We start from the raw sequence: 19,390 nt of genomic DNA on the forward strand, positions 1-19,390 counted from the left end.
GACCATTCATATTCTCACTCAACCATTCATAAACTCAACCATTCATATACTCACTCAACCATTCATATACTCACCCATTCATTCATATACTCACTCGACCATTCATAAACTCAACCATTCATATACTCACCCAACCATTTATATACTCACCCAACCATTCATATTTTCACTCAACCATTCATGAACTCAACCATTCATATACTCACTCAACCATTCATATACTCACCCAACCATTCATATACTCACCCAACCATTCATATACTCACTCAACCATTCATATTCTCACTCAACCATTCATAAACTCAACCATTCATATACTCACTCAAACATTCATATTCTCACTCAACCATTCATAAACTCAACCATTCATATACTCACTGAACCATTCATATTCTCACTCAACTATTCATAAACTCAACCATTCACATACTCACTCAACCATTGATATTCTCACTCAACCATTCATAAACTCAACCATTCATAAACTCAACCGTTCATAAACTGAACCGTTCATAAATTCACTCGACCATTCATATACTCGGTCAACTGTTTATTCAAACACTCACTCAACCAATCACTCGCATACACATCCACCACCCGTCAGCTGCATGAGTCACAATCCTGGACCTCACCCCATTTCTCCTCGGTATCCGGAGGAGGAGGGGGTGGGGGGTGGGACGATGACAACCCCAGCTGCAAGCGATGATTCGATTCTCGTTTGCAACCTTCGTCAGCAGTGAGCCAAGACCAGGCCACCGTGGGCTGTGAGTGGGGTCATAGGTGGATGCCCACTACCACAGTGGCGGAATGGCACCTTCTTGCATATGACCAGGTGATGGTAAGTGGTCAGATCAGCTCCGACGGTAGGTCCTGCTGTCAAGGACATGGGCCCGCATTCGCTCTTCTGGGACTGTGCGGTCCAGCAGATGTTCATTGCTTGGACCTGGCCTGCATCCGCGATGTTGTGCGGATGCGCCGACGCTAGATGAACGTGTTGGTGATTCCATGATATGAATATAACTTTGTCGCTTTTATGCGATCTAACCCAAAAACAACTATATTATGTATGATATTGGTCGCGAAAGCCTACGTGTTAAACTCTGTTTGTGCTTACAAGAGCCCATGGGCTGCAGAGAAGTCGAACAGCCTTCTGGCATTATTGAGTTGGTCTGCCCCATGCCTGCAGATTACTCCAGCCCAATGTGCCTGCACCATGACCCTCTCGGGCATTAAAGTCACCGAACAGGATGACTTTATCCCAAGGGGCCGCTTTCGCCAGGACCTGGGACAGGAGGTCATAGAAGCCATCTGACTCATCAGCCTTGCCTGCATCCCTCCACTAATGTGCATCTTTGATCGACGCATAAGCCACCGCCACCACCACCACCACCACAATTCGTCGCTTCTCATTGTTGCGGAGGCAATGTTTACCAGGTACTCATTTTGAGGCCGAGTCTACCTAGGGGAGGCCCAGGACCGGTTCAGATAATTGTCACTGGGTGTCGGTGGCCGCGAGCGGGAATCGAACTCCGGTCGCCGGGTTCGTAGCGCAGCGCGCTAACCATTTCGCCACCGCTCAATCAATACATAGACACAATCAATACGCCACACATCGACACAAACGCACGTAGCCACTCGCACGCTCGCACGCTCTCACCCGTTTGCACCGTAATTTACCCACACACTCCCCCCACCCCTCCTCCTCCTCCTCCTCCTCGCTTTGCCTCAGGATCTCAAGTCGCGGGAATCTGGGAACTGGTTCAGGAAGCTTTGGTGGTTCCGCATCTTCCTCCTGCTGGAGGGAAACGTCCCCACCAGCGTTCCCCTGCGCTTCTCCCTGCCCATGCTGAGCGCGGGGAGGGACGAGAGGTACTCGCGCGTGGAGATGGCTTGAGGCAGGCGCGAGGAGCAGAGACGGCCGCGGTGGAAGAAGCGGGGAAGGGAGGTGCGGAGATGGGAAGACGCGCGGAGGAGACGCGGCTCCTTCCGCTTGCAGAAGGAGCCGCGGAGATGGACGTAGGTGACGCAGTGACCCCGTGCCCTCGCCGCGTCCTGACTGAAGTCGCGCAGCGTAAGCCCTGGCCCTGCTGGGCCCTGAGACAGGGCCACCCACCTCAAGCGTGGTTCCGGTTCAGCCCGGCAAAGAGAGTTTGCGTGGCCGCACGTGCCGTGAGGCACCTGGGCTGGGTCGGCTCACCCACGCGGCAGTGGAAAAGCGGACACTGAGATATGACCGTTGTGTGCGTCAGTGCTGTGGGTGGACATCTTTAGACATCTGGGCGTCTGTGAAAGTTAGAGCTTCGTAGCTCATCGGATTCCGTCCAGGATAAAGATGATGATTTTAGCTAAACCCTAATACTACCCCGAACGTGAACAATAGGCCTATCCCTAACCATGACATTAGCCTAACCATGTCTTCACTGTAGTGCTATCCACAACTCTAGCCCTACCACCGACTTTTGCCGTACCAGTTTAACAAGCAGGTGGCTTTCGCGACGAATGTCATCCATAAGAGAGTTTTTTTGGGTTCGCGTAAATATATAAATGTGTCGTTAAACCCGCCACCACCCGACACAGCCAATTTAGTAAGGTTAGTGTCACGTAAACAGAACGTGGCCAATTCGTTACTTGTACAGCACACACCGGTTGCGTGTTCGAGAGCAAAGCCCCAAAATGTACTGAATGTTGTGACAAACCTTAATAATCTTCTTTGGTTCTTTCGGTAAAGTCACCACGTAGAATGAGAATAAAATAATAAAATAAGACAATCAAATTCTCACGACGTTTCGGCCACAACACAAGTAGCCTTCATCAGGTGAAAGAACAGAACTGTCGGGACGACAGAGCTTCAGTTGTCGTCCCGACGGTCCCGACGTTTCTGTTCTTTCACCTGATGAAGGCTACTTGTGTTGTGGCCGAAACGTCGTGAGAATTTGATCGTCTTATTTTATTATTTTATTCTCATTCTACGTGGTGACTTTACCGAAAGAACCAAAGAAGATGAATCCTTGCAGTCACGAAAGCTTTAAATCGAAATTTAAACCTTAATAAATTGGCTGTGGCGGGTTTTCACGACACATTTATCTAATTCCGCGATGCCACCCAAACAAAACCTGTATTTAACCATATCGTTGACTCTCACCATGTCACGGACTCCCGCCCGAACACTACGCTTACCCTGCCATTGACTCTCGCCCTCACCGCAACCCGAGAACCTCCCTCGCGTTTGCTGGCGATAGTCAGCGGAGACGGTGACGGTGAAGACGTTGAATGTGACGAGGACCACCTTGGCGGCGAGGAGAACATGTTACGTTTATTGTAGCGTCGACGACGAAGTTTACAATGTGCCCATTGCAGTGCAACAAGTAGTTTGTGTCTCTCCCAACTTCCTCTTGGAAACGCTGTCCTGATACCGATGTTACATTTTAGTACCTGTTTATACTACGTGATAATAGCGGTGATGGTGGTGATGATGTTTAATAAAAGTGGTATTGTCAGCGGGAGTGTGTGTGTGTGTGCGCATGACGCGTGCATGCGTGGTTGTGGTGGTGCTTGAGCGATGGGGCAGTTGCGGAGAGAGTGGAGAATTTTCCATACCTGGGCAGTGTGCTTATGACCAGCTCTGGTTTTAACAGCAGAGGTCTCATTCCAAATCATTCGGGCAGCGTTATCCTTTCATCGGCTGCGTAACGCTGTGTAGGAGCTACCTGGTCTGCCGCGCCACACGAAGCTGTTCCGGGTCTTATCGGCCAGTCATGCCCTCCCTTCTCTGCGCCTGTAAAACGTGGACCCCCCCCCCCCCCCTCGAATGGAACATCTGCACCGGTTAGAAACATTCAGGCTGGACTGCCTATGATCCATCCTCGGTTTTAACCAGGCTGGATTTTGTATAAGGAGCTCACAAATCCTTGAAAGATCTGGACATCTTCATTAGTGAGCTCCTCTGGCAATCAGGACTGCATTGGCTAGGTCAGATAGCCCGCATGCCCAACCACCGCATGCCCAAACAGCTGCACGAGTGCTTTGGATTACGAGCACGTTTCCGGAACGAATTATGCTCGCAATCCAAGGTTTCACTGTACACGTACTGCTCGTGTTGCAAGACCTCGGCTCGTTTATCAAATTATTTACTTAAACATTTTTGCTCGTCTTGCAAAACACTCGCAGACCAAGTATAGTAATAGGTTTTTACCCTTTTAACTGGCACAAAAAACTGACACCTTTATTCAAGGCATCATGTCTGCAATAACCACAACACAAGCAGTGAAAATGCAAACAAAAGAGACAACTCTGATAATAATATGCGCTGTCCTTGAATTTGATTGGTCCACACCCGAGACGGCTTTCTTTAGTCTCCACTGGTGTTGGACCAGAAGACGACAAAAGGCGTACAACTCAAAAACAGCGCACTATCAGAGTATTGAGGGCTCGGGGTGAGCATTTACATTATGAGACCTCCTTTGCCAGGAACAAGATTTAGTAATATGTTTTACCCTTTTAACTGGCTTTAACTGTGTTGTGGTTATTGCAGACATGATGCCTTGAATAAAGGTGTCAGTTTTTTGTGCCAGTTAAAAGGGTAAAACCTATTACTATATCTTGTTCCTGGCAAAGGGGGTCTGATAATGTAAATACTCGCAGACCAAGTTACTCGCAATCCAAGGTTTCACTGGATACGCTTTGTCTGCCGAGCGTCACGTGATCACAACTGATATATTACGAGTGCTTTGATATACGAGTGCTTTGGATTACAAACACGTTTTCGGAACGAATTACGCTCGCGATCCAAGGTTGTACTGCATAGGGGGCTAAACAGGCGCGAGACGGGTTGGAAAAGAGATGTATGTGGTACAGGAGGATATGGAGGTGGCCTGGCACAAGCGTCGTGGTGACGTCACCGCCACTTAGTGGCGAATGGCGGTTGTTGTTCTTATGGAAGTGAGTGGACTTTCCTTACCACTGACTTTTTGCATAGCAGTTTAACACGTAGGCTTTTGCGACCAATATCATCCATAATACATGGGGTTTTTTTTTTCGTTGGTTAGATCGCGTAAATATATAAACGTGTTGTCAAACCCACCAACGCCTGACACAGCCAATTTATCAAATTTGGTTCTTTCGGTAAAGTCACGTAGAATGAGAATAAAATAATAAAATAAAACAATGAAATTCTCACAACGTTTCGGCCACAACACAAGTAGCCTTCATCAGGTGAAAGAACAGAACTGTCGGGACGACAGTGCTGTCTTCTGGACAGGCCTGTTTCTTCACCTGAGGAAGGCTACTTGTGTTGTGGCCGAAACGTCGTGAGAATTTCATTGTTTTATTTTATTATTTTATTCTCATTCTACGTGACTTTACCGAAAGAACCAAAGAAGATGAATCCTTGCAGTCACGAAAGCTTTAAATCGAAATTTAACAGCCAATTTAGTAAGGATTGTTACGTAAACAGAACGTGCAAATTCGTTACTAGTACAGCACACAGGTCGCGTGTTGGTGAGCAAAGCCACAACAATTATCCACACTTGATCCACACTTGATCCGTGTTCGTGTTCGAGGATTGATCAAGCGTGGATCAAGCCTGTCATGTTTTGAATTAAAACAAATTTTTGTACCGTTGAACTGATTCCTGTCACGTGATTTCTGCATCCAGAGAGGCGATTTGTGGATCGAGAACGCCAGCCCACATTGGGCCGCCCCTTGACGCAGATTGGCTTCCCGCTGCGTCAACGTACATTCGTCGTTCATCCCGTCGCATTTTCGACCCGAAAACCGTCTCTTGGAACGCGGAAGTCGCGTGACAGGAATCGCTTGAACGGTGTGTGCTTAAATATTGCTCACGAACGCGCTCGACATCACCATCGATAAACTCAACGCATTTCGTCGACAAAGCATGACCCTTAATGATCTTTTGTTTTAAATAACGCACGCACGCACGCAGGCATTGCAGGGCAACGTTTTACGGGCAACGGATACTTCCGTCCAAAACCAGCGGCTCGTCGCTTTTAACAGCTGGGGGACGACTTTGTGCAGCCGAGTGGCCGGGTCTGTGTGTGACCTCGTCCCACTGGTGGTGGTGGAGGTGGTGGAGGTGAGAATGGAACCCAAACCCTGGGAGGAGGAGCAGGCGGAAGCAGATTTGGCCTCGCCAGCTAAATAACTTGGCCAGCATGGAGGCTCGCTCCATAACCTAACTAAACATGCTCCCATAGACTGCAATGTGTAATCCTCCCATGTACTTAAGTGTTAAAAGCTCCAATATACTTCAATGTTAAGGGCTGCCATAGACTTCAATGGTAAATCCTCCCACATACTCAAATGTGAAATGCTCCCATAGACTTCAATGTTAAAGGCTCCCATAGACTTCAATGTTAAATGCTCCCATAGACTTCAATGTTAAAGGCTCCCATAGACTTCAATGTTAAAGGCTCCCATAGACTTCAATGTTAAAGGCTGCCATAGACTTCAATGTTAAATCCTCCCATATACTTAAATGTTCCCATAGACTTCAGTGTTAAATGCTCCCATAGACTTCAATGTTAAAGGCTCCCATAGACTTCAATGTTAAAGGCTCCCATAGATTTCAATGTTAAAGGATCCCATAGACTTCAATGTTAAAGGCTCCCATAGACTTCAATGTTAAAGGATCCCATAGATTTCAATGTTAAAGGATCCCATAGACTTCAATGTTAAAGGCTCCCATAGACTTCAATGTTAAAGGCTCCCATAGACTTCAATGTTAAAGGCTGCCATAGACTTCAATGTTAAAGGCTCCCATAGACTTCAATGTTAAAGGCTCCCATAGACTTCAATGTTAAAGGCTCCCATAGACTTCAATGTTAAAGGCTCCCATAGACTTCAATGTTAAAGGCTCCCATAGACTTCAATGTTAAAGGCTGCCATAGACTTCAATGTTAAAGGCTCCCATAGACTTCAATGTTAAAGGATCCCATAGACTTCAATGTTAAAGGCTCCCATAGACTTCAATGTTAAAGGCTCCCATAGACTTCAATGTTAAAGGCTGCCATAGACTTCAATGTTAAATCCTCCCATATACTTAAATGTTCCCATAGACTTCAGTGTTAAATGCTCCCATAGACTTCAATGTTAAAGGCTCCCATAGATTTCAATGTTAAAGGATCCATAGACTTCAATGTTAAAGGCTGCCATAGACTTCAATGTTAAAGGCTCCCATAGACTTCAATGTTAAAGGCTCCCATAGACTTCAATGTTAAAGGATCCCATAGACTTCAATGTTAAAGGCTCCCATAGACTTCAATGGTAAAGGCTCCCATAGACTTCAATGTTAAAGGCTGCCATAGACTTCAATGTTAAAGGCTCCCATAGACTTCAATGTTAAAGGCTCCCATAGACTTCAATGTCAAAGGCTCCCATAGACTTCAATGTTAAAGGCTCCCATAGACTTCAATGTTAAAGGCTCCCATAGACTTCAATGTTAAAGGCTCCCATAGACTTCAATGTTAAAGGCTCCCATAGACTTCAATGTTGAAGGCTCCCATAGAGGTAATATAATATTAGCTATCATTTGTAGCCAGGTCGCATCTGAAAAAGAGATATATAGCTCAGTGTGCCTTGCCTGGTAAAATAAAATATTTTTAAAAAGTGTAATATCTCCATAGCGTTACTATTGACAGCTGCCACTCAAAAAGGTCAACAGCGCACGTACAGAACGTGGTGACGTCACGCTCCAGACAGCTTGTGGCTAGAGAGCGCGTTGACGTCATCGCAAACAGCTCCCTCCATCGCCTTAACTAAGGCAGTGTGTACGTCATAACGCACGTTTGTAATGTCATCACGTGTGACTCGTGCGTACGTCATGACGTAATATTTGTGGACGCGACCATCGCGCTAAAACTAGGGGACACGCTTAAAACAAAACATGGTAAAAACAAAATGATGCATTAAACAAACATAACTCAAACGTACATTTCAATATATTACCCGTAAATAAAACAATTTTAACAATGTAAGTATTTTCTCACATTTGGCACGATAAAAGTTAAAGGTTCCAATTCAACTCCTCCACCCCCCCCCCCCACGCACGTTGGTCGCGTCCGGCCTGTTCCTGCTCCCACTGTTATCGTTCTCAGCGATGTAATCAACATTTGAACGCATTTTACGTTGCGGTCGAATTAAACAACGAAACTTCAACGCGACCGCGGTCAAGGTAAAACTTCCCGTAGCAACAGCGCAACAAGTTTTGTGAGTTTGGGCGTATTTCGGTGAACGTTCGTAGCGAAAACGTACGGTTAACGCGGTTCACGTCGACTTTCTAGTCGAGGCGGGTAGGCCCCCATTGACATCCTATTAAAATAAAACACCATCGTCGGCCGTGATCTATCCACTGTTGGATGAAGCCGCCTCTGACTGAGTCATCGTCACCACCACCATCGTCACCCGTGGTCTATTGACTGCTAGATGAAGCCGCCTCTGACTGGTACCATCGTCACCACCACCACCATCGTCAGCCGTGGTCTATCGACTGCTAGATGAAGTCGCCTCTGACGGTATCGTCATCATCACCACCATCGTCAGCCGTAGTCTATCCACTGCTAGATGAAGCCGTCTCTGACGGTGTCATCACCGGCACCACCACCATCGTCAGCCACAGTATATCCACTGCTGGATGAAGCCGTCACTATCATCATCGTTACCATCATCACCGGCACCACCACCATCGTCAGCCACAGTATATCCACTGCTGGATGAAGCCCTCACTATCATCATCGTTACCACCATCATCGTCACCACCACCATCATCAGCCACAGTATATCTACTGCTAGATGAAGCCGTCTCTGACGGTGTCATCATCGGCACCAACAACGTCAGCCACAGTATAGCCACTGCTGGATGAAGCCGTCTCTATTCATCATGACCATCGTTACCACCACCATCATCAGCCACAGTATATCCACTGCTGGATGAAGCCGTCTCTATTCATCATCATCGTCGTCATCACCATCATCATCAGCCACAGTATATCCACTGCTGGACGAAGCCGTCACTATCATCATCGTCACCACCACCATCGTCATCGTCACCACCACCATCGTCATCGTCACCACCACCATCAGCCACAGTATATTCACTGCTAAATGAAGCCGTCTATCATCATCGTTACCACCATCATCATCGTCACCACCATCATCAGCCACAGTATATCCACTGCTGGATGAAGCCGTCTCTATCATCATCGTTACCACCACCATCATCATCTTCACCACCACCACCATCGTCAGCCATGCCCCTATCCACTGCTGGATGAAGGCCTCTCTCGAGCTGTCGCCGTCTCTCGCAGTGCTTGGCGATGGCATAGCGATCCAATCTTACGCTGGATGCGCACGCGAGTACGTCATCGCTCCGTCTCCATTCCCTGTACGTCATCGCTAGGACGCGTGCCGCTCTCCTTCGCTCTCCTCACTCCGTCGTTCGCCTCCAACGTTGCCCGCTTTGGTCACTTTCGGTAAAGTCACGTAAGGTATAACATTAAATTAAATTACCGAAAGAACCAGAGAGTATGGATCCCTGCAGTCACGAAAAACTTCAAATCTAGATTGCCCTCTTTATAACTCTACCGTGGTGCTCTGTAAAACAAAACACAAAACAAGAGCTTCACAGCTCATCGGATTTCTCCGATAGAGATTCTGCCGTGCGTTCCACTTCCTACTCGTGTGTTCATCGTCATCGTTGTGGACCATGCACTGCTGAACGAGGGTCAACGTGATGCATGTTTCTCATCATAGCGTTGCCTTTCCCATGCTTGCCGGGTGAAATACGATCGCGTCGTAACGTTATCATCGTGGCCTTTCCAACCGCTGAACGAAGGTCAACTCTGATTTTGTGATGTAATCGAACTTTTGAATCCACGCGTTCCCCTTCCTCAATGGGAATTTCGAGCGTGCATCTCTGGCGCGATTCTTCCTCCGCGTACTTTCTTGACTGACCTGTGTTTGTGTGTGTGTGTGCGCGCCACAGCTAACATTGCCTGCTCCAACTGACCACTCTCTTCTTTGAGGCCACCGTTGCTCCGTAACTTTTTTTTGTTACTGGTAGGAACCTCCTGGTTACTACACCACCAGCCCACAGGGGATCGTTGTTGTGTCCGTCCGTCCGTCGTGCATCCAAACATGGGAGGGGTGGGTCTGGGTTGAGAGGGGAGGGTGGGGAGGGGCTGGGTGGGGAGGGTGGGGAGGGGCTGGGTGGGGAGGGGAGGGTGGGGAGGGGCTGGTTGGGGAGGGTGGGGAGGGGCTGGGTGGGGAGGGGCTGGGTGGGGAGGGGAGGGTGGGGAGGGGCTGGTTGGGGAGGGTGGGGCTGGGTGGGGGGTGGGTGGGGAGGGGAGGGTGGGGAGGGGCTGGGTGGGGAGGGGCTGGGTGGGGAGGGTGGGGAGTGGCTGGGTTGGCAGGGTGGGGCTGGGTGGGGGGTGGGTGGGGAGGGCGGGGAGGGGCTGGGTGGGGAGGGGAGGGTGGGGGCTGGGTGGGGAGGGTGGGGAGGGGCTGGTCACCCCGTGGTGCCCTTATTAAACTCAACGTTTAACCTACTCACGCCGGCTTGTGCCCGCCCTCACAGTCGGGCATATTTGCACAATACACCACGTGGTGCCGCCGTTGACTGGCCATTGACCGAGCAACCCAACGTTTCTACCAGCTCCCTCCGCAGGAGAATGTGTTACTTATCCTAGGTTCACCGTTCCAAAACCGCACTCCAAGCCCGCCTCTCTCGTCTGCCTCATGAAAGCGTCTTCTTCCGTACGCCTCCTGATGTAGGGTTTTCTCTCCGCATTTAGAAACGTGCGTTTGGAGCATTTGGCTGTTATAAATTTCCACATGGTGAAAAGCCACTTCGTTTAGCTATCAGTTGTGGCCAGCTCGCATCTGAATAAAAGCTATATAGCTCGGTGGGGCCTTAACCCGGTAAATAAAAAAAAAAATCTTGACTTAAAGCTTTCGTGACTGATTTCTCTAAGACAAAGGCACTTGGCAAATCCACTAGCTATTAAGGATTCGTTCATGAAGCCAGCCATATTTATAGACAGACACAATATCAACCGAGAAGATGGGTACAAACTAAGCTATCATTGGAAGGACGTTATTAACCAGCTTGAGTCATAACTGGCTGTGATGTTCTCATCCTACCACCTTCCGATGTTAGTTGTTATTTTCGGCTCTCTGATTTTTTTTACATTAAGAGATGCATTTTCTCACAATAACACAGATACCTCGCACGCCATCCTTGAGGTTTCTGATTGGCATTCTGCCATTAACATGCTAATCTCTCACATCAACGTCTTGATTTAAAGCTTTCGTGACTGCAGGGATTCATATTCTCGGTTCTTTCGGTAAAGTCACCACGTAGAAGGGAAACAATAAAACAATAAAAATATAAAAACAATAAAATTCTCACGACGTTTCGACTGCAACACAAGCAGTCATCATCAGGTGTGAAAACCACAGCAAGAAAAACCCGCCACTTTCTTCAAATTTTCTTGCTGTGGTTTTCACAGCAAGGTGACGATTGCTTGTGTTGCAGTCGAAACGTCGTGAGAATTTTATTTTTTATATATATTTTTTGTTATTTTATTGTTTCCCTTCTACGCGACTCTACCGAAAGAACCAAGAATATAAATAACGTCACGAAGCAGTCGATTGGAGAGCCACATGCATCTCGGGAGCCGCAGGCGTGCCGGCCCCTGGTCTAGTTGAAGACAGCCTGTGGAACTTTAGCGAGGGTCGGAGTCTCATTCTCGTCGACTAAAGCAGTCGCAACGATCGGCCAGACGCTTCTTTGAGTTATCAAAAGGTTTGCACGTGGCGAAGATGTTAACTACCTCCCCTGGTACGCAGGAGGTCGTGCGTTCGATCCCAGCCCTGATGTTGCCCGCTCTATATTCGGAGTTTGCACGTGGCGAAGATGTTAACTACCTCCCCTGGTACGCAGGAGGTCGTGCGTTCGATCCCAGCCCTGATGTTGCCCGCTGTATATTCGGAGTTTGCACGTGGCGGAGATGTTAACTACCTCCCCTGGTACGCAGGAGGTCGTGCGTTCGATCCCAGCCCTGATGTTGCCCGCTCTATATTCGGAGTTTGCACGTGGCGAAGATGTTAACTACCTCCCCTGGTACGCAGGAGGTCGTGCGTTCGATCCCAGCCCTGATGTTGCCCGCTCTATATTCGGAGTTTGCACGTGGCGAAGATGTTAACTACCTCCCCTGGTACGCAGGAGGTCGTGCGTTCGATCCCAGCCCTGATGTTGCCCGCTCTATATTCGGAGTTTGCACGTGGCGAAGATGTTAACTACCTCCCCTGGTACGCAGGAGGTCGTGCGTTCGATCCCAGCCCTGATGTTGCCCGCTGTATATTCGGAGTTTGCACGCGGCGAAGATGTTAACTACCTCCCCTGGTACGTAGGAGGTCGTGCGTTCGATCCCAGCCCTGATGTTGCCCGCTGTATATTCGGAGTTTGCACGTGGCGAAGATGTTAACTACCTCCCCTGGTACGCAGGAGGTCGTGCGTTCGATCCCAGCCCTGATGTTGCCCGCTCTATATTCGGAGTTTGCACGTGGCGAAGATGTTAACTACCTCCCCTGGTACGCAGGAGGTCGTGCGTTCGATCCCAGCCCTGATGTTGCCCGCTGTATATTCGGAGTTTGCACGCGGCGAAGATGTTAACTACCTCGTACTGGTATACAGTTGGTCGTGGGTTGGATCCCGACGCTGACGCCGACTGTATATTTGGAGGTTTGCATGCCTCTCTGCCCGTGGTCGCGTGGATTTTTCCCCTCAACTGTTTTCGAATCGGCGTCACGCGTTTTCGAGTATTTGGCTGCCACTATAAATTTCCGCGCGGCGACGACGGCGGCGACGGCAAGCCACCTCGTTGAGCTATCATTCGTGGCCAGGTCGCCTCTGAAAAAGAGCAATCGGCGAACTACGTGAATCTTATATTCTTAGTTTTTTCGGTAAAGTCACGTTGAAGAGAAACAACAAAATAACAAAATATATATAAAACAATAAAAAATTCTCACGACGTTTCGACCATAACTCAAACGGTCATCATCAGGTTTGAGTTATGGTCGAAACGTCGTGAGAATTTTTTATTGTTTTATATATATATTTTGTTATTTTGTTGTTTCTCTTCAACGTGACTTTACCGAAAAAACTAAGAATATGAATTACTGCAGTCACGAAAGCTTTAAATCAAAATTTACGTGAATCTTGTTTGTGTGCATATATCGCATTTTCGCCCCGTTTCGCCAGTGCGCCTCAGTTTCCAGCGGAGGCCACTAAATTCACCGCGGTCCGGTGTCTTCGCTGGGACTCGTTCAAGTCCCTCTCTCCGCCGTCGGTCTCCCGTTTGGCCGTTGGGGTAGGGTAGGAGGAGGGGCCGGGGGCAGGGGAGGGTGGGCCAGCGAGCGAATATTTTAGCCGCTTAAACCGCCGCGGACGATGTTAACGGCGTGTAACATGACCGGAGCTCGCGCCCCGCGACGATGGATTGCCGGGGCTCGCCAGCCCAGGGCGGCGGTGGGGGGAGCTTTGGAGCCAGTCGTTCTGCCGCCGCCGCCGCCCGTGTGAACGCCGCCCGCCCGTGCGTGCGTGTGTGTGTGTGTGTCTCTCTGCCGCTCGTACACGGCGCTCCATTTGCAGAGACCCCCCCCCCCCCACTGATGCCGGTCGCGTTTGTCACGTTTTGAGCGGGGGTGGGGGGGGGGGGTACTTTTTGTCTACTCAATTTTTTCCCTTAGCCGTGTTACCGCCACCCTTGCCTGATGACGATGATGCTAAACTACTCCGCCGTCATTCACCTGGATGGGTACGGAAATCTTAAGTTTTCCAACGGGATATATTGTCATCGCTAATTTCATTCATGCAATGTAATGCAGCATTGTGGGGGGGGGGGGGGGGGGGCGGGGTCAGCAGCGGGGGTTGGTGGATCGCGTGAATGTTGCGAAAACTCCCTTCCAGTGGGCGTTGAGGAAGCCGTACTCTGTGCCCGCCAGGAGGATGCGGTAACAGGAAAGTGCGGTACGGGATAGCGTGTTGCTCCCTCGCACGTGTGGGTTTTCTCCGGGCGCTCTGGTTTCCTCCCGCACGTTAATTGGCTGAAAAATAGCTCTTAACACACGCGCACCTCCGTGCTTTTGCAGATTAAAAACGATTTTTATTGTTTTATATTTTTGTTATTTTATTGTTTCCCTTCTGCGTGATTTTACCGAAAGAACCAAGAATATAATTTTTAAGCTATTAAACTATGGCCCACTGAGCTAATACAGCTCTATTTCAAAAGCGACCTTGCGGCCACAGATGATAGCTCAACGAAGTGGCTCATCGTCACGTGGAAATTAATAGCAGCCAAATAAACTCTAAACGCGTGACATTGATTCTCAATGTGGAGGGAAAAAACCGACGGGCACGGAGAAAAATCCACGCGACCATGGGGAGAGAGAGAGAAACATGCAAACTCCAAATGTGTATTATGTACGTTGAACTTCTTTCACACCGTACGTAGCCAACCGCGCTAATCAGAGGTACGATTCTCATGGGTGGGATCGAACCCACGACCTCCTGTGTACCCCGCGAGGTAGTTAACATCTCCTAGCCACCGTGATGATGATGAGAGACGCAAACTTCAAATATACAGCAAGCATCAGGGTCGGGATCGAACTCACGACCTCCTGTGTACCCGGCGAGGTAGTTAACATCTCTTAGACACCGTGATGATGAGAGATGCCAACTCCAAATATACAGCAGGCATCAGGGTCGGGATCGAACCCACAACCCCCTGTATGCCAGGCGAGGTAGTTAACATCTCTTAGACACCGTGATGATGAGAGATGCCAACTCCAAATATACAGCAGGCATCAGGGTCGGGATCGAACTCACGACCTCCTGTGTGCCCGGCGAGGTAGTTAACATCTCTTAGACACCGTGATGATGATGAGAGATGCCAACTCCAAACATACAGCAGGCATCAGGGTCGGGATCGAACCCACGACCTCCTGTGTACCCGGCGAGGTAGTTAACATATCTTAGACACCGTGATGATGATGATGAGAGATGCCAACTCCAAACATACAGCAGGCATCAGGGTCGGGATCGAACCCACAACCCCCTGTATACCAGGCGAGGTAGTTAACAGCTCTTAGACACCGTGATGATGATGATGATGAGAGATGCCAACTCCAAACATACAGCAGGCATCAGGGTCGGGATCGAACCCACGACCTCATGTGTACCCGGCGAGGTAGTTAACATCTCAAGGACACCGTGATGATGATGAGAGATGCCAACTCCAAATATACAGCAGGCATCAGGGTCGGGATCGAACCCACGACTCCCTGTGTGCCAGGCGAGGTAGTTAAGATCTCTTAGACACCGCGATGATGATGATGATGAGAGATGCCAACTCCAAATATACAGCAGGCATCAGGGTCGGGATCGAACCCACAACCCCCTGTATGCCAGCCGAGGTAGTTAACATCTCTTAGACGCCGTGATGATGATGAGAGATGCCAACTCCAAATATACAGCAGGCATCAGGGTCGGGATCGAACCCACAACCCCCTGTATGCCAGGCGAGGTAGTTAACATCTCTTAGACACCGTGATGATGAGAGATGCCAACTCCAAATATACAGCAGGCATCAGGGTCGGGATCGAACCCACGATCTCCTGTGTACCCGGCGAGGTAGTTAACATCTCTTAGACACCGTGATGATGATGATGATGAGAGATGCCAACTCCAAATATACAGCAGGCATCAGGGTCGGGATCGAACCCACGACCCCCTGTATGCCAGGCGAGGTAGTTAACATCTCTTAGACACCGTGATGATGATGATGATGAGAGATGCCAACTCCAAATATACAGCAGGCATCAGGGTCGGGATCGAACCCACAACCCCCTGTATGCCAGGCGAGGTGGTTAACACTTCCTAGCCACCGTGGCGTCGTGAGAGGCAGTTCGCGTTGACTGACGCCTGTCACATGAGCACGCTCGTCATTGTTCTTCGCAGACTGTGAAGGAGTGACGGACGCCCCCTCGCTCGCTCGCTCGCTCGCTCACCGAGGCGGAGGTTTACCAGGGCTTGTTGGCAGGAGCGCGGGGGGGGGGGGGCTGGGTTTCTGGAGCAGAGGGCACGGGGAGGAGGGGTGAGAGTGGAGCGGCGCGGGAGTGATTTTGGTGGGGGTGGAGGTGGGGAGAGAGCAGGAGCAGTTGCTCTTTGTTGTTGCTAGATAAGTAAGTAATGCGCCGTGCTAGTAGTAACGGCAAAACTCCACGACTCCGGGAAGTGGCCCTGAAGCTCGCCACGACGTAAGGGGGACCTGGCCAATTACAGCCAACGTCAGTTGAGCGTGGACAATCAGACCCAAGACGAAACATAACGTATATATATAAAAAAATAACGTTTAAAAACATACATTTTTATTGTTTTACGATAGAACATAGTAACTGTCATCGGCGTGACATATAAGTATACCAAGTTTGCAGTCGATACCACATTGGGAAGTGGGTTCAGAATTGAGCTACAAGATTTGAGGATACAACAACAACAACAACAACGTCAACAACTCTAGATTTAATTCTACATTTGAAGCTTTCGTGACTGCTAGGATCCATGCTCTTTGGTTCTATTGGGTGAAGTCACGTCTGGAGGACAGCGCTGGAGTGAAGAAAAAAATCCACGCTCAGATCTCGACCTTTAAGCTGCGTGAGAAGAGAACAGAGCGCCTTGTGATCGCGGCATCTTTTGAGGAAGCGTCAGCGTCTCGATGAGCTGTGACTTCTCGTCCCGTTGTCTGTAGGCACGTCAACAACAACAACAACGACGACAACGACGACGACAACAACAGGCAGAGTGAGTCACCGGAGCTGCGCTGTGCCGCGACGGGAATGCAACGTCGGCATGAACGGCCCTGCCACGGGCGCTTTCTGGGGGCGAGTGAGCGAATCATTTGCACCGCGAGGCCCTGCCGGTCCACTGCTGGATGAGGGCCTCCTGCCCCCGCGCCTGTGCGCCCAAACAGTCCGTTCAGGCTGTTGTATAGTCACAATGACCCCTACCTCCGCCCCTGATTTCTGCACCCGATGGGTTCAGTGATGGCCTCGTCCCGCTCTATTTAAGACCGGAAGCAGGTGGATTGCATCACTATTCTGGCAAATCTCCCGATGGTGCCGGTCGGTGTAATTGTAATTACCAGCGAAACGTCGGACTACTCTTAATTGTAAATGTTGTGGATTTACTCTCCAAACACACCGGCGGGCTGAAGTAGTACACTACACTATACACTACACTATACTCTACACTATACTATACACTACACTATACACTATACTATACACTACACTATACACTACACTATACACGACACTACACTAGTAACTAACTGGTGCGTTTTGTTTACTGTGTCGGGTGGTGGAGGGTTATGACACATTTATACCCACGTGATCTAACCCAAAAACCTGTATTATGTATATTATTATGTATAGTATTATGTATATCATTATGTATATAATTACGTATATTATTACGTATATACGGGGGGTCTTTGTAGTGCAGGGGGAGTGGTGGTGCAGCGGTTAGCGCTACGCTGCACTACGAACCCCGGCGATTTGATTCCCCCTCGACGACCACCAACACCGGTGACGATTCTCTGAATCGGTCCTGGGCCTCCCCTAGGTCGACTCGGCCTCAAATGAGTACCCGCTACGGTGTGGCGTAAAACATCACCACTGGGGAGACAAAGGCGGCCGGGCGTGGTGTTGTGCCGAACTTCATTGGTGTGACCCTCCAGCCTCTGGGCTGCAGTTGCACTCAATGGGGGGGGGGGGGGGCGGGCAACCCCTCCAGCAATTAAAAATAATAGAGGAGTTGTTAGTAAGTAAGGAGTTGTGAGTAAGGAGGTGTTAGTGAGTAAGGAGTTGTTAGTAAGTAAGGAGTTGTTAGTAAGTAAGGAGTTGTCAGTAAGGAGTTGTTAGTGAGTAAGGAGTTGTTAGTAAAGAGTTGTCAGTAAGTAAGGAGTTGGTAGTGAGTAAGGAGTTGTTAGTAAGGAGTTGTTAGTAAGTAAGGAGTTGTTAGTAAGGAGTTGTTAGTAACTAAGGAGTTAGTGAGTAAGGAGTTGTTAGTAAGTAAGGAGTTGTCAGTAAGGAGTTGTTAGTAAGGAGTTGTTTGTGAGTAAGGAGTTAGTAAGTAAGGAGTTGTTAGTAAGTAAGGAGTTGTTAGTAAGTAAGGAGTTGTTAGTAAGTAAGAAGTTGTTAGTGAGTAAGGAGTTGTCCCTTGCTTTTTACTCGACGCGTGTGCCAGTTATGGATTCAGACTATTGTCCTATCATCTCATCGTGTCCCTGGCCACGTAATAATCTGCTACACAGTGGCAGTGGGGTTCGCAAAATGCCGATTTATTACTAATAAACCCCAATGATCCGATCGAAATTAGGGATTTCGATCGGATCAATGCGGGGGGCACGTGCCCCCCCCCCCTCCCCACACCAGCTCCGCCAGTGATTGCATTGCCCACTGCCCCTGACGTAGGCAACCTGCCCCCTGGGCTTGACACCGCATCACATCGGCACTGACTCCGGTGTGTCTAACAAGGTCGTTATGAACCCCCGAGAGACACCACCCATGCCCAGGGCTTGAATTTGGAATAGCTACAGCGTGTCTACACCCCTGTGACACGCATCCATACCAAGAGCTTGAATTTAAGATCTCAGCTGTGCTGGCTACAGCGTCTCTACCACGGCCATCATGAATCCTGAGAGTTATAAACAGGGCTTGAACCCAGGATCTCAGCTGTGCTGGCTACAGTGTCTCTAACTTAGCCAAAATGAATCTCCTGAGAGTGACACTCAGGGCTTGAACCCAGGATCTCAGCTGTGCTGGCTACAGTGTCTCTTCCACGGCCATCATGAATCCTGAGAGTTATAAACAGGGCTTGAACCCAGGATCTCAGCTGTGCTGGCTACAGTGTCTCTTCCACGGCCATCATGAATCCTGAGAGTTATAAACAGGGCTTGAACCCAGGTTCTCAGCTGTGCTGGCTACAGTGTCTCTACCACAGCCATCATGAATCCTGAGAGTTATAACCAGGGCTTGAACCCAGGATCTCAGCTGTGCTGGCTACAGTGTCTCTAACTTAGCCATCATGAATCCTCCTGAGAGTGACACTCAGGGCTTGAACCCAGGTTCTCAGCTGTGCTGGCTACAGTGTCTCTACCACGGCCATCATGAATCCTGAGAGTTATAACCAGGGCTTGAACCCAGGATCTCAGCTGTGCTGGCTGCAGCATCTCTACCACGGCCATCATGAATCCTCCTGAGAGTGACACTCAGGGCTTGAACCCAGGTTCTTAGCTGTGCTGGCTGCAGCGTC

General features: G+C 49.3%; 2 protein-coding genes across 7 annotated transcripts in view; both read left to right on the top strand.

The window, feature by feature from the left end:
* LOC116956502 (phosphatidylcholine:ceramide cholinephosphotransferase 1-like) overlaps positions 1–3,497 on the top strand; it is a 32,150-nt gene extending 28,653 nt beyond the window's left edge. For 2 of the 4 annotated variants that reach the window (XM_076054269.1, XM_076054270.1), the window contains exon 8: positions 1,730–3,497. In XM_076054269.1, the coding sequence (XP_075910384.1) occupies positions 1,730–2,226 (497 nt within the window). In that variant the 3' untranslated portion in view covers positions 2,227–3,497. Of the gene's footprint in view, positions 1–737; positions 839–1,729 lie in introns of those variants that run through there. The other 2 variants (XM_076054271.1, XM_076054272.1) reach the window with 2 other exon arrangements.
* A 3,900-nt stretch (positions 3,498–7,397) lies between these two features.
* The window catches only part of LOC116956414 (oxysterols receptor LXR-beta-like), a 48,541-nt gene continuing 36,548 nt past the window's right edge, over positions 7,398–19,390 (top strand). Inside the window, exons 1-2 of one of the 3 annotated variants that reach the window (XM_076054267.1) lie at positions 7,398–8,188; positions 16,824–16,876. The gene's annotated coding sequence lies outside the window, so the exon portion shown is untranslated. Of the gene's footprint in view, positions 8,224–16,823; positions 16,877–19,390 lie in introns of all 3 variants that reach the window. The other 2 variants (XM_076054268.1, XM_076054266.1) reach the window with 2 other exon arrangements.

The sequence above is a fragment of the Petromyzon marinus genome, chromosome 65, assembly GCF_048934315.1.
Source record: "Petromyzon marinus isolate PM22_M1 ecotype Great Lakes invasive population chromosome 65, UKy_Petmar_22M1.pri1.0, whole genome shotgun sequence".
NCBI lineage: Eukaryota > Metazoa > Chordata > Hyperoartia > Petromyzontiformes > Petromyzontidae > Petromyzon > Petromyzon marinus.